Below are 14,551 nucleotides of genomic sequence, written 5' to 3'. Positions count from 1 at the left end.
CTAACCAACTGTACAACGTCGGATTAAGACGTTCAAACGTATCTGTATTCCAAAGTCGAATCTGTATAGGAGCCGGAACGGCGAAAAATATTACAGCAGCATTTTGTTTTTGAATGTATGTAGACATTGTTGAAACAGAGGAAATTGAAATTGATGGTGGTTGAAGTAGACAGATTATGATATGAGGAGATGAGTTAGAGTGAAAAATATTGTATCCAAGGCGTGGTATTTATAGAGACGGAACAAAACACACGTGGGCGCCTGAGGGATTGGCGTCCACAATGATATGCAAGCAGGCGCCAGATGAATTGGCGCCCACATTACCGAACACACACAGGCACCACTAGCATTGGTTCCTCCTCGTGGGGCCCAATGTAGGCACCACTAGCATTGGCGTCTCCTCATGAGGAGCCCAATGCATGCGTCAATGCTATTGTCGCCTCCTCTTCATGCATTGGGGATGTGCCAATTCATCTGGCGCATCCTCTTCAAACCACGATTATTTTGGTAATTTTTTTGAATAATTGATTATTTTTTATTTTTTTTGAAATAAATGATTATTTTGAAAAAAAAATCACATTATGATTCTCAATCTAGATTATTATTATTATTATTATTATTATTATTATTATTATTATTATTATTATTATCAATTCTAATCTCTTGAATTTTTTTTAAAATAATCATATTTTCTAAATTATATACTAAAAATAATCACGTTTTCAATTTATTTACCAAACTAATCTTGTTTCATTTGGACGACAAAAGGAGGACGTCAACCCTTATGGCACATGCTTTGATTAGTTACACATAAGTGTCATTCATCATGGCGCATGCATGCAATTGTAGAAGCATATGCCATTGTTTATCTTTTTTACATGCATGCACCACTGCGTGTGGCTACTCCTTTATTTGTTTTTACATGCATGCGTCAGTTGTAGTGACACATACTCCTACATTTGCATGCATGCGCTAATTACAATGAAGAATGCTCCTACATTTGCATGTGAACGCGAATTGCTATGGTGCATGTATAAAAATCTAATACATGCGTCATAAGGGTTAACGTCTCCTCTTGATTATGATAAGTTTGCTAAATAAATTGAAAAGATAATTATTTTTATGTATAATTTGAAAAACTTGTATATTCTTGAGATTTAAATCTTTATGTAATTTAACCTACTATTGCGGATGCGCGAGTCTTCTAGAAGTTATTTATTTCTTACTTCTTTATTTTTCAATGAAATTAAGAGATTAATTTTTAGTTAAAACGACATCGTAGCTCCGCATTCTTTTCCTTACCATAATTAGGGTTTTGAGTTCCCTCCCAAAGTAATAATGGCGTTTTCTCTCACTCACACCCAATTCAATTTTAACCCTTTTCACACACACAACCTTCTTCTACGACTATCCCTCAAAACTTTTGCATCAATGTCGCAGGGTAAATCCAAAAGACCCATTTGCCCTTCATGTTCCAAACCCACCCGAACTTGTCTCTGCTCTCGAATCCTTACCCCTCCGATCCCTAATTCCGTCCATGTAACCATTCTTCAGCACGCTCTTGAGTCTAACCACCCACTTAATTCTGTCAGAATCGCTATATTGGGACTCAACAATCTCACTGTTTCAACTGTTTCTGATGTTAACTTTCAATCTCGCTTCCTTATTCAACTTTTAAATTCCAATTCAATTTCTGTTGGAAATGTGTCTAACAGTTTGTTTTCACATGAAATTGAAGAGGCCCATGATTTGTTTGGTGATAAAAATTCTAACTTGATTGATACTGATAGCGATGGTTTGACAAATGATGTTGAAACTGTGAATCAAGTGAGTGCTTGTGTAGAGGTGAATGATGAAGTTAAGCTTTGTGATGATACAACTAGTGGTTATGGAGAACCTGCTATTACTGTTACCATTGGCAAATATGGTGCAATTTCATCTCTGTCTCATATTTGGATGCAGCAATGTAAATCTATTGAGTTAAGCTTTGACAATATTTTGTCTTCTCCTGAAGCATGTGAAGCACTCTCAAAAGGGTTTTTGGTGAAGAAGTTGCAAAAGAAGCTATTGAATAGGGAAGAAAGTGTGGAAGAATATGAGGAATTTGAGCTTGAGGTGTGTCCTGGATCAGTTCTACTTTTTCCTTCTGATAATGCTGTTAGTGTTAGTGACTTAGATTCTGTTGGTTTTGAGGTGAAGAACTTGATTGTTCTTGATGGAACTTGGGCTAAGGCTAAGAGGATTTATAGTGAAAATCCTTGGCTCAACATTTTGCCGCATTTGAAGTTGGAAGTGAGTGAAATGAGCTTATATGGTGATGTGAGGAATCAGCCTAAAGCTGGTTATTTGTCCACCATTGAGAGCATTGTGTTTGCTTTGAAGGCAGTTGGGGAGGATCACAAGGGTTTGAATAATCTTTTGGATACTTTTGAGTCCATGGTTGGAGATCAAAGGCGGTGTAAAGATGAGAGACTGAGCAAACTCCTCCCTAGTTGAAGAAGTTGCTGAAATCCAAATAGAAACAATTTTCAATATATTTGATTATTAACACCAACCAACCAAGAGACATTGCAAGCATCAAGCTTGAACTTCAAAGATTACAGAAACCTCGGCAGAGAGAGACAGTATGGGAACGATCCGATCCCATGATGAAGTAAAAAGAGTTGACTGTTAACATGTAGAAACAAAATCTTGAAAAGAAGAGGAAGGGAAGAGATTTTACAAGATGGAATTCGCAAGACACAGATTTCTGTATTAGAACTCAGTTTTCTTCACATCTCTATAAAGTTGTTATGATAGTATAAACGTAATTGAATTCTGAAAACATGATTTCATTTGTTGATTGTACTTCAAGACAGAAGCTTTTTTATAGCCCTTTCACTTGATGCCTAATAATCAACTTTTGGTTTTACAGTTCTATCCAAAGAATGCTGGTTTATTAAATTCTATTGTTATGTTACCCCCTTCAACAATTAGACTTCCATTCATCCTAATAGAATTATCATGGTTTTCTCATTTTAATTTTTGAGGCAAGTTTGCTTTTAAACACAAACGCATACACTAGACAGGACATTAGTAAATATGTGCTTTGGCAGATTCTTTATACTGTGACTGTAGTAGTGTACATCTTTTAAGTAAGTGGGCCTAAAATTCATTCATTTAAATTACTCTTTGTAAGTGATGCTAATCACATCACAGTCACCACTCACCTAGCTTGCATTCCTTTTCTCTAATTTATTCCATTTCTTACTAGATCACGAAACATGCATTATAATTCAATGCATGATTACCTTCGATTTTATATATCTGTTAGAACCTTTTTTTGTTGCAGGAAATATTTTCTATTGAGTTTTATATTGATTATTTTTCAGGTTACCTGATTTGCAAAATAAATACTCTTATTCAACTCATGCATCTGCGCCATTGCTTTCACCAATGCAGTTCCTTTTCTCGCTCTTCCAGTTTCACTCTTCCTATCAAACTTCATATTCAATGAATCAGCAATTTCATCTTGCATTCTTCTGATATTCGGGTATTGGGTCGCAGTGGCAAATAAAACCTCTGAAAAAATGTTTAAATATTTAACTTTCTCACCCATTTCTTTCACCAATGCAGTTTTTGTTGAATAAACTTTAATGTTATAGTGAATGAGTTTTATTAATAAGATAGTGGAGAGATTAAGAGTCTGTTGTAGTTTGATAGGTCAAGAGATAGTGGCCAAATTAATAGTATTTACTAATTATGTTTCCTAGAATAGCTGAAGTTTCTGAGTCTGTATAAAGACCAAGAATGTACTCTAATGAAAATACAGAAGTTACAAAAAAACTCGCTTTCTTCTGTCAAATTGGCATCAGAGCTAATGGCAAATATGATGAATCAAATGTCGTTGTCACGGCTAACAAAGTTAAATTACGAAAACTGGAGTATCCAAATGAAAGCTCTTCTCGGATCTCTAGACGCGTGGGAGGTGACCAAAGATGGGTTTGAAGAACCAACAGATATTGTGGGATATACGTCAGCTCAAAATAAGGCGTTGAAAGAGACGCGATCGAAGGACAAAATGGCACTATACATGCTGTTTAGGGTTGTTGATGAATTAGGCTTCGAAAAGATTGTCGGTTCGACTACGTCGAAAGAAGCGTGGGACACGCTAGAGAAAGTGTTCAAAGGAGCGGATCGAATAAAGCAAGTTCGACTCCAAACACTTCGTGGCGAATTGGAGAGGATGCAAATGAAGGAGTCAGAAAATGTATCTGACTACATCACGCGTGTACAAAAGGTAGTGAACCAACTCATCAGAAATGGCGAAACAGTAACTGATGCACGAGTTGTTGAAAAGATTTTGAGATCTTTAACAGATAAATTTGAGAATATTGTGTGTGCAATAGAAGAGTCGAAGGACCTTTCGAAGCTCTCAGTCGAAGAGCTCGTTGGTTCCCTCGAAGCACACGAACAACGTAAGATGAAAAAGAAGGAAGAAGGAGTAGAGGACGCAAATCAAACCAAGGAGAAAATCAAAGACGAAAAGGTACTCTTTTCTCAAAATTTTCGAGGAAGAGGACGTGGTCGTGGAGGACGTGACAGTGGTCGAAGTGGTAGAGGCAGCAACTTCGAGAGAGGACAGTCGAGCCAGCAAAATTGGCGTGGCAGAGGACGTGGTCAAAGAGGTGGTAGGTCGAACCATTCCAACTTTGAATGCTACAAGTGTGGGAAGTATGGTCATTATGCGAAGGATTGCAACTCATTCAAATGCTATAACTGTGATAAAGTGGGACATCTTGCAAAAGATTGTCGAATCGAAAAGAAGGTAGAAGAAACAACCAATCTAACTTTGAAAGCTGAAGCAAATGAAGGTTTTCTCTTGATGGCTCAAAATGAGATCAACTCAAATGACAATGTTTGGCATCTTGACTCAGGAGCAAGTAACCACATGTGTGGTCACAAACACTTGTTTAAAGAAATGAGAAAGATTGAAGATGGCAATGTGTCTTTCGGAGATGCATCGAAAGTGAAGGTCGAAGGCAAGGGAACGATCTGTTACTTGCAGAAGGATGGGTTGATTGGATCAATTCAAGATGTTTATTATGTACCAAATCTTAAGACCAACATCTTGAGTTTGGGACAACTTACAGAAAAAGGTTATTCGATACTTATGAAAGAACGGATACTGCATTTGAAGGACAAGCTGGGACATCTGATTGCTCGTGTCGAAATGGAGAGAAATCGAATGTACAAACTGAATCTGATAAACGTTCGAGAAAAAAGTTTACAAGTAAATGTCGAAGACAAAGCGTCACTATGGCATCTACGCTTTGGTCATCTACATCATGCTGGTTTAAAAAGGTTGGCGAAAAAGAACATGGTGCATGGACTACCAGATATGGATTATGAAGGAAAGTTCTGTGAAGAATGTGTGCTTAGCAAACAAACAAGAACTTCATTTCAAAAGAAGGCAGAATATCAAGCTAAGCATATCCTTGAATTGATTCACACCGACATATGTGGGTCAATCACGCCAGAATCTTTCAGTAGCAAAAGATACTTTATTTCCTTTGTCGACGATTACTCACGGAAGACATGGGTTTATTTCTTGAAAGAAAAGTCTGAAGCATTCGAGGTGTTCAAAAGGTTCAAAGTAATGGTGGAGAAGGAAACCGACAGACACATTAAAGCAGTTCGATCTGATAGAGGTGGTGAGTATACTTCGACAGCCTTTATGAAGTATTGTGAAGAGCAGGGTATAAGGAGATTTCTAACTGCAGCATACTCACCTCAACAAAATGGGGTGACTGAAAGAAAGAATCGAACAGTCCTTGACATGGTTTGTTCAATGCTTAAAAGCAAGAACATGCCAAAGGAATTTTGGGCAGAAGCTGTACAATGTGCCATTTGTGTTCAAAATCGATGTCCACATTCGAAGTTAGAAGATCAAACACCACAAGAACCGTGGAGCGGACGGAAGCCAACAGTTTCTCATCTCAAAGTATTTGGAAGTGTGGCTTATGCACACGTACCAGATCAACGAAGAACGAAACTTGAAGACAAAAGTCAGAAATACATACTCATTGGGTATAATGAGAAAACAAAAGGGTACAAGCTATTTGATCCCATAAGAAAGAAGGTGATAGTGAGTAGAGACGTTCGAATAAACGAAGCAAGTAAGTGGGACTGGAACAGTTCGACAGAAGCTATCGTCGAAGTTGAAGAATCATTTGTCGCTGTACCACCAAACATTTCAACAAAACTTGAAGATTCTGACAATGAAGATGAACCTACACAACCCAGAATGCGAAGTTTGCAAGATCTGTATGATTCGACAAGTGAAGTGCACCTTGTATGTCTCTTGGCAGATGCTGAAAACATCAGTTTTGAAGAAGCAGTACGAGACAAGAAGTGGAAAAGTGCCATGGACGAAGAGATGAGGGCGATTATCCACAACAACACTTGGGAGCTAGTTGAATTGCCAAAAGGTAGTCAACCCATTGGTGTAAAGTGGGTATTCAAGAAAAAGATGAACGCTCAAGGAGAAATAGAACGATACAAAGCGAGACTTGTTGCGAAGGGATACAAACAGAAAGCATTGATTATGACGAATATTTGCACCTGTTGCAAGAATTGAGACAATTCGATTACTCATATCTCAAGCTGCTCAATTCAAATGGCCAATATTTCAAATGGATGTCAAAACAGCTTTTCTGAATGGTGTACTAGAAGAAGAAGTCTATTTTGAACAACCACTCGGGTACATGAAAGCTGGAGAAGAGAATAAGGTACTAAAATTGAAGAAAGCGCTATATGGGCTGAAGCAAGCACCGCGGGCATGGAACACACGTATCGACACATACTTCAAGGAGAACGGGTTCGAGCAATGTTCGTACGAACATGCCCTCTATGTGAAGAAAAATGGAAGGAATGCATTACTTGTTGCTCTCTATGTCGATGATCTTATTTTTCTGGGCAGTAATGATCAGATGATAGAAGAATTCAAAAGCACAATGACACGTGAATTCGAGATGACAGACTTAGGCCTGATGAGATCCTTTCTTGGTCTGGAGGTTCGACAAGAAGAAACAGGAATCTTCATCTCACAAGAAAAATATGCAAAAGAAATCTTGAAAAGATATAAGATGGAAAGCTGTAATCCGGCTTCGACGCCAATGGAACCAGGAACAAAGTTGTTGAAATTTGATGGAGGAGAACGTGTCGAAGCAGGAAAATATCGAAGTTTGGTAGGAAGTCTTCGCTATCTCACATGTACAAGACCAGATATCTCATTAAGTGTAGGCATTGTAAGTCGATTCATGGAGGAGCCAGTTTACACACATTGGAAAGCATTGAAGCGAATTCTGAGGTACATCCAAGGAATATTGTCACTTGGGATGTTCTACTCGAATTCAGACAAATACAAGTTGGTTGGTTACTCTGACAGTGATTGGTGCGGAGACATAGACGATCGAAAAAGCACTTCTGGATATGTGTTTTTCATGGGAAATACTGCATTTACTTGGCTTTCTAAAAAGCAGCCAATAGTAACACTTTCGACATGTGAAGCAGAATATGTAGCAGCATCCTGGTGCGTTTGTCATGCAATATGGCTCAGAAGATTGATGAGTAAAATGGAGCTAGAACAGAAAGGTGCAACAATAATACAAGTTGACAACAGGTCAGCAATTGAGTTAGCAAAGAATCCAGTAAACCATGAAAGGAGCAAACACATTGATGTTCGCTTCCACTTCATTCGAGAACACGTGAAGGAAGGAAATGTCGAATTGAAGCATGTAGCAAGTAAGGACCAAGCAGCAGACATTTTCACAAAACCACTATCAAAAGAAATCTTCGACAGAGGCAAGAAATTGATAGGCATGATGAATAGAAGAAACATTTAAGTTTACAGAGGAATTTTGTTGAATAAACTTTAATGTTATAGTTAATGAGTTTTATTAATAAGATAGTGGAGAGATTAAGAGTCTGTTGTAGTTTGATAGGTCAAGAGATAGTGGCCAAATTAATAGTATTTACTAATTATTATGTTTCCTAGAATAGCTGAAGTTTCTGAGTCTGTATAAAGACCAAGAATGTACTCTAATGAAAATACAGAAGTTACAAAAAAACTCGCTTTCTTCTGTCAGTTTTACCAGAACGGTGCCTACCGAACAATCCAACTATAGAACAGTTATCATCTTGCAATGCTTGTAACAGTTCATCTGAAGCCTCGTCTATAGACTTAAAACACATAATATTTCCCTTAGAGAAGTGTTCTAAACTAGGAATTCGAGTTGAAACTTCGTCAAACTCACATTCCATATTCAATGCAGTTATTTTTCTCAGCAACTCGTTGAAATATACGATCGCCTGTTCAGTCCTCATTTTCCTATATTCATGCCATGATCTCGGTCTTGGTTTTATTTTGGGATTCTCCACCTCTTGTATTAGTATGTTACTTTGTTTTAGCCATTCAATCACAGCATCACTCACCTTCCCCAGGTTTTGGACTGACGTCCAAGTTGATCCCAACTTTTACGTCAAGTTCTGTCGTCATTATGAAACAGTAGATGGACGAGAGTAACCATGAAATAGTACATATACTAACTCAGCAAATGGGTACCATCTTGAGGCGTTTTATCCAAGATTTGACGCAAAGTTACCAGCAATTGACAATCCAAATGACAAGGATATGGGACTTTTTGGGGGCCCAAGGGCTTCGGCCCGTCGAAATCCTATGCCTCCTCCTCGACCGGAAATCCCGGTCCGACAAGAGGAAATGACGGATGATACTGTCGAACAAGAATATCAGGAGTTCGAACAGATCCCAAGGGTGGCACAAAGGCCCCCCGTGGTAATGGTTAACCGAAACCAGGATCCCGACCAGATGGTCAGATAAATTCGACACGAGGCAGCCCTTGGAGAGCAAAACCTAGAGGCTATCGTCGAACGGATCATAGTACGAAACGAAATAAGCCAATGCTTGCAGCGGCCGACTTACTCTTCATCCTTGTCAGATTTTGTCTTACAGACAGAACTGCCTAGGGGATGGAAAGTCCCAAAATTTACCAAGTTCGTTGGGGATACGGAGGAATCCATCGTCGAACATATGGCCAGGTATCAGACTGAGGCCGGCGACATAGAGAACAATGAAGATTTGAAGTTAAAATATTTCCCAACTTCTCTTACGAAAAAATCATTTACGTGGTTCACAATGCTACCCCCACAGTCGATTCAAACGTGGACACAATTGGAGAGATTGTTCCATGAAAAATTTTATATTGGGCAGTCAAAGATTAGCCTCAAAGAACTAGCTAGGGTTAAACGAAAAGTTGTTGAGTCGGTTGATCAGTACCTAAACAGGTTTAGACTGTTGAAAGCGCGATGCTTTACTCAAGTCCCTGAGCATGAGTTAATCGAGATAGCTGTCGGGGGTTTAGATTATTCTATAAGGAAAAAGTTGGATACTCAGTATCTTAGAGATATGGCTCAATTGGCTGACAGAGTTCAATGCATCAAATGCCTAAAAGCTGATTAGACTAAGACGGGTCGATATCATAAGAAAGAAAAAATATCATATATCGCAGTCGAAGGTTGTTCTTCCGACGGCGAATATATAATCGACATAGGAAACCTCCTAAAGTTGGTACTGCTGAAGTGAATGATCGGACGCGACTTTCCGTCACTAGACTGACACAAGAATACTTTGCACCCGAGATGAAGACGAAGCTACATCACACTAGAGGTATCTTGGAACCTGTAATCTATACCAAACATGGTGAGGATCATAAAAATACAAACACTTATCATCATGAGAGTTTTTCATGTATGTCTCTGACACTCTGAGTTTGCGTAAGTAGATATTGGAATTTCAATACACACATATACACATTGAGGCACTTCTTTGTTTTTAACCCCGAGCCTTTCCAGCCAACCATTCAATATTACCCTTCGTTTACCCATTTCAAGCGATATTCCCCTTCTGTTTGTTATGAACCGTTGTAAATAACTGTAAGCCCAAACACTCCCTTACCCTGCTCAGATAAGTGTTGTAGATTGTTGATCTGTGAAAAAATTCTAAGTTTGGGGTTGGGACACCGGTAAGAACTTGATAAGTGTGGATAGAAAAAAAATTGTGAAAAACTTCAAGAAAAAAAAAAGAGAAAAAAAATGAGAAGTAGAATAAAACACTTATCTAGAGGAGGAGTTAGTTTGACAAAAAGCATGCTCAAAGAACCATGTGAGTAAAAAAACTATTGAATCCTAACAAGAACGGTGTCCAAAAATCTCTAAGGTGAACAGTTGACCACAGTGATGACAATGACAACACGGACTCTGAGTCTAAGCCACTAGTTTCTCCCTTTTGTTTTTTTTTTCCACCTTGTACCTAAGCCCCGTTACAACCTTAAAAGCTCTCGAATAGTGTGTGTGGTGTGTATTTGAAATGAAGATAGATGTTATTCAAACTTATGAGTTGACTCTGCATGCTCTGACTTTTGAGTGTAAACACTTTAACCCTGAGAGATTTTGTGAGTGTGAAAAGCTACAGGTGAAGAGGTGCTTCAATGTGAAAGTGTGGCGGAACGTTGAAAGTCGGGGAAGAAGAAAATAGTGAACGAAAAGTGGAAAGGGGGTCACGAAAGATCACGGCAGTATTGTGGTAAGTGAATTGGAAGAATTTAGGGGTGATTGTCCTGTTGTCCCGAGCATCACTTGAGGACAGGCAATGAGATAAGTTTGGGGTTGTGATCGGTCACCAATTCTACTAGTTTTTTGACACTTATTCGGCATGAATTCACGAAGTCGATACCACTTTGTCTTACCTTTTTATTATTTTGTCAAGTAAATTGTATGTTCACATTTCCATTCGCGTTTGGTTATTATCTTTGGTTTATGTCAATGTACTACATTTTATGATTTCTTTTGGTAGTTCTGTTGGTTTTCAGGTGCAAGCAAGAATGCCTAAAGACTCGTCAAGGGAATCGGGCGTTCTGGACTCACGGGGAAGGATTTTTTAAGATACAGTGGCCCTAACATGGCCACCCGTGTCGCCTGACATGGCCCGTGTCAGGGGAAGGCTAAAAGAAGAGGTTAAAGAGAAAAACAGTGGGCTGACACGGGTGCCCGTGCCAGCAAGTCTGGCATTGGCGTTTTGAAAACCAGAAACAGTAAGCCAACACGGACGACCGTGTTGCCTGACACGACCCGTGTTGGCTTGGACGCCTCATCTTCTAATTTTAGTGGATTTTTAGAATTGCTGACCCCGGAGGGTGTTTTGGGTATTTGCTACATCGATTAATTGATCAGTGACTATTTAGGGTACTTTTAGGAAAAGAAGGGGGACTTTTTGCACGACAAAGATTAGTACGATCAAGAGTTTCGGAGAACGGAGGTCTTTTAGGAGCGAATGCGATTGAAGATCAACGAAATCCCTATTTCTTGTAATGTCTAATTTGAATATTGTATTTTCTTTGAATAATATGAGCGGCTAAACCCCCCAATTCCAGGCGGTGTCCCTGATTTGATCATGTAATGACTTTGAATTCTTAATTCCCTCAATGTTATGTTTGTTATTCAATTTAACTGTGCAATGTGTTTAATGTTTTCGTTATCATTAAAATAAGGATTGTTATATGGTTAACAATGTGTGGGATTGCAATTGTTAAGGTTTTTGCACAAGTAAACTGTAGTAGATATCACATAGGACTAGGGATACCCTATGGTTACTAGATATATCTTGTCATTTCAAAAAGTTTGGTTTCATCATAATTCCCTATGGACTTAGGCATTAGAATGAAAGATCAAAGGTTTCCCTCTAAGGTTTTAGGGGGAAACAATTTTAAGATCTGGTAATTGAATATTTGAACTAGTTGAGGAGATTTGCATTCAAGGTCATTGCAGGAAACAATCACACAACGTATCCTGGTACAATTTTCATATTTGTGTAAAAGTTATATTTTGTATTCTGCTTAATTCAATTATAGTGCAGATTTATTCCAAACTTAAAAACTCATATTTTTGTTTAAATGAATCACGATTTAAACAAATATTATTGCACAGTCTTCAAGATCGATACTTGGGGAACTTCCCTATTATTACTACATTGGCAAAATAGTACACTTTCTATTTTACCGATCAAGTTTTTGACGTCGTTGTCGGAGACTGCCAAATATAAAGTTTAAATTTAGTTCAATTGAAATTTTGTTGCTCTGCAACTAAATTTTATTCTCTGTTCTTTTAGTCATTTATTTAGATCATTATCAACTAATTTGTGTCTGATATTTGTATGTGAGGTAAGGCCTCAACTGATTTTCCTTTTGACGTAGAAATCGAGAGGACTTTGCGTGCAAGGCTCAGACAAGCTAGATTAGCAAGACTGGAATAAGAAGAACAACTTTCCATTCATTCAGGTTCAGATTCAGGTTCGGAGAGAGAGATTGAAATAATGGGGGAGAACCCACCACCACCAGAAAGATTGTTGGGTGACAAAGAAAGTAATCAAATTAAGCAAACGAGTTTATAGGAAGAATTGAAAAGAAATCGAAATTAAACTGAAATTAATAAAAACCTATAAGTGGAATTCGAATACAATAGATCAACTCTTTGAGAATTAGCTCTACATGGTATTCATATACCCTATTCTCTATTTAATGAATTATGAATCCCCCCAATCCTAAAACTACTAAGTTATTTAAATAGAGCAAGGGAATTTGGGCCTAACAGCTACCGACCCGAAAAAATACAAAATCGGCCCAAAAACTAAGTATCTTCTTAAGTCTGGAAATAAAACGAACTATTCGACTCTTCTTCACTCCTAATCAGCTTCTGACTTCAACATAAAACGTTTAGCTTATCCTCTCAGCTTTCCAACGCATATTAGAACGCATCAATCCGATCCTCGTAGCTCAAGTTATATTCTGTATAGTAACAAGGTATCAAATAACTATTTATGCTTAAAGGTAAAGTACGAAAATAAAATAAAACCAAAAATAAACTTAAATATAAAAACACACTAAAATAGTAAAAATAATAGAATAAACTATTGAGTTTTCTAAGTAGAATAGTATAAGAATATGTATCAAAATGCATTGATCACGGATTTAGAGTTGGTGGGGAGACGGGATTTTATTGAGCCGCTGGTGAGGCACTTTGAAACTCAATTTGTCGTTAGGGACTCAAGATATTGTCGACAGAAGGATGGTCGGTCTTATCTTCGACCACAGTTTCGACCGAATTGGAGAGGCCACAGGTTCCTGAAAGATAGAAGTATTAGAACTCACAACGAGAAGAAACCCATGGTTGGTAGAGGTAAAGATGGATGAATACCTGAAGAGCCATCGGGGATGGATAAACGGTAGAAGTCCTCTCTGAATCACGAGGAGTGAAATCTTCCTCAAGGTCATCTTGGATTGTTGGGGTCGAAGTCGAAGGAGCCACCTTCGATGGAGCCTTTTTGGCCTAAGCCTTTTTCCGTCGGATAGGAGTAGGGGGCGTTCTGGGTGGTGCCTTCGACGTGGGAAAAATGTGCGAGTGCACACTACCTTCGGACTCCTCATTTTCCATTAAAGGTACTTCTTCAGGTACCTGAATTTCAAGATGAGTGAAAAGGTAATGGAAGTTACTAAGGTAAATTTGAATGATATTGAGGCATAATACCTGTGAAGTAGGAGTCGAAGGCGCTTATTGTTTCTTCGAAGGCTTGGCTAGAGATGGCTCAGATGAGGGAATGGCCCTCTTTCGACCCTGATAACAGAAACTGACAGTTTTTTTGCATCCACAGAAAAAGAGGAAATGAAATTAGTGACATATACCTTTTTGGGGGCTTCATCGACTTGATGGGCTTGGACCAGCATTAACAGACAGTGGCGGAGGTGGTATGTCGCCGGCGAGGGTGGATAGAGCGTCAACCATGTTCTGGAGAAATTGGTCACTAGGGAAAGAATGACTCTAGTAAGAAGACCATCATTCGTCGATCAATTGTTGTCAAAAAAGATTGTTGAAATTTGAACATCGGAAGTTCATAACGGTGAGTAGATTTACATAAACAAAGACAAGCTTTGTGATCATCGGCATTTAATGATCGACCAGACCATACAATATCAGTGACATGCGAGACCAAAGGTTTCGAACGAATTGACTTAAACCAAATTGGCGAGCCACCAGATTGGGTTGATAACTCATGAAACCGAACCCCTTCGACCCTATTTCAATTATGTAGGATAACAATGTAGGAGTTCAGTTTATCAACCCAATATGGTGGCGCCAATTTGGTTTAAGTCAAATCATTCTGAAACATTTGGTATTGCATGTCACTGATATTTTATGGTCACAATCATTCATAAATGATACTTTAGATAAGACTAAAGAAAAAATCAAACATAAATAAAAATTTAACAGTTATGATTATGATTTGCTAACAATATAAAAATTATTTATATATTAATTGAATTTTATTAATCGGTTTTAAAATATCTTGTACACACAAAAAAAAAACTAAGACATTTAGTTTTAGTCTAGATGTTAGTAAATAAAACTTGAAAAGAGAAAAATTAGAATCCCTATTAGTTTA

At 38.2% G+C, this 14,551-nt stretch overlaps 1 protein-coding gene across 1 annotated transcript; it reads left to right on the top strand.

Annotated features, from left to right (window-relative positions):
* The first annotated feature begins 1,268 nt into the window (after window positions 1-1,268).
* Window positions 1,269-2,948, top strand: LOC127117695 (uncharacterized). The gene has a single exon (XM_051047787.1). It carries the CDS (start codon window positions 1,339-1,341, stop codon window positions 2,494-2,496), a length of 1,158 nt encoding a protein of 385 aa, XP_050903744.1. The 5' UTR covers window positions 1,269-1,338; the 3' UTR covers window positions 2,497-2,948.
* Window positions 2,949-14,551: the final 11,603 nt, after the last annotated feature.

The sequence above is a fragment of the Lathyrus oleraceus genome, chromosome 2 (assembly GCF_024323335.1).
Source record: "Lathyrus oleraceus cultivar Zhongwan6 chromosome 2, CAAS_Psat_ZW6_1.0, whole genome shotgun sequence".
Classification (NCBI taxonomy): Eukaryota; Viridiplantae; Streptophyta; class Magnoliopsida; order Fabales; family Fabaceae; genus Lathyrus; species Lathyrus oleraceus.
This window is presented reverse-complemented; position numbering and strand designations above follow the sequence as displayed.

Coding starts and splice junctions, on each gene's coding strand:
- LOC127117695 (XM_051047787.1), top strand. CDS start 1,339: ATGGCGTTTTCTCTCACTCACACCCAATTCAATTTTAACCCTTTTCAC.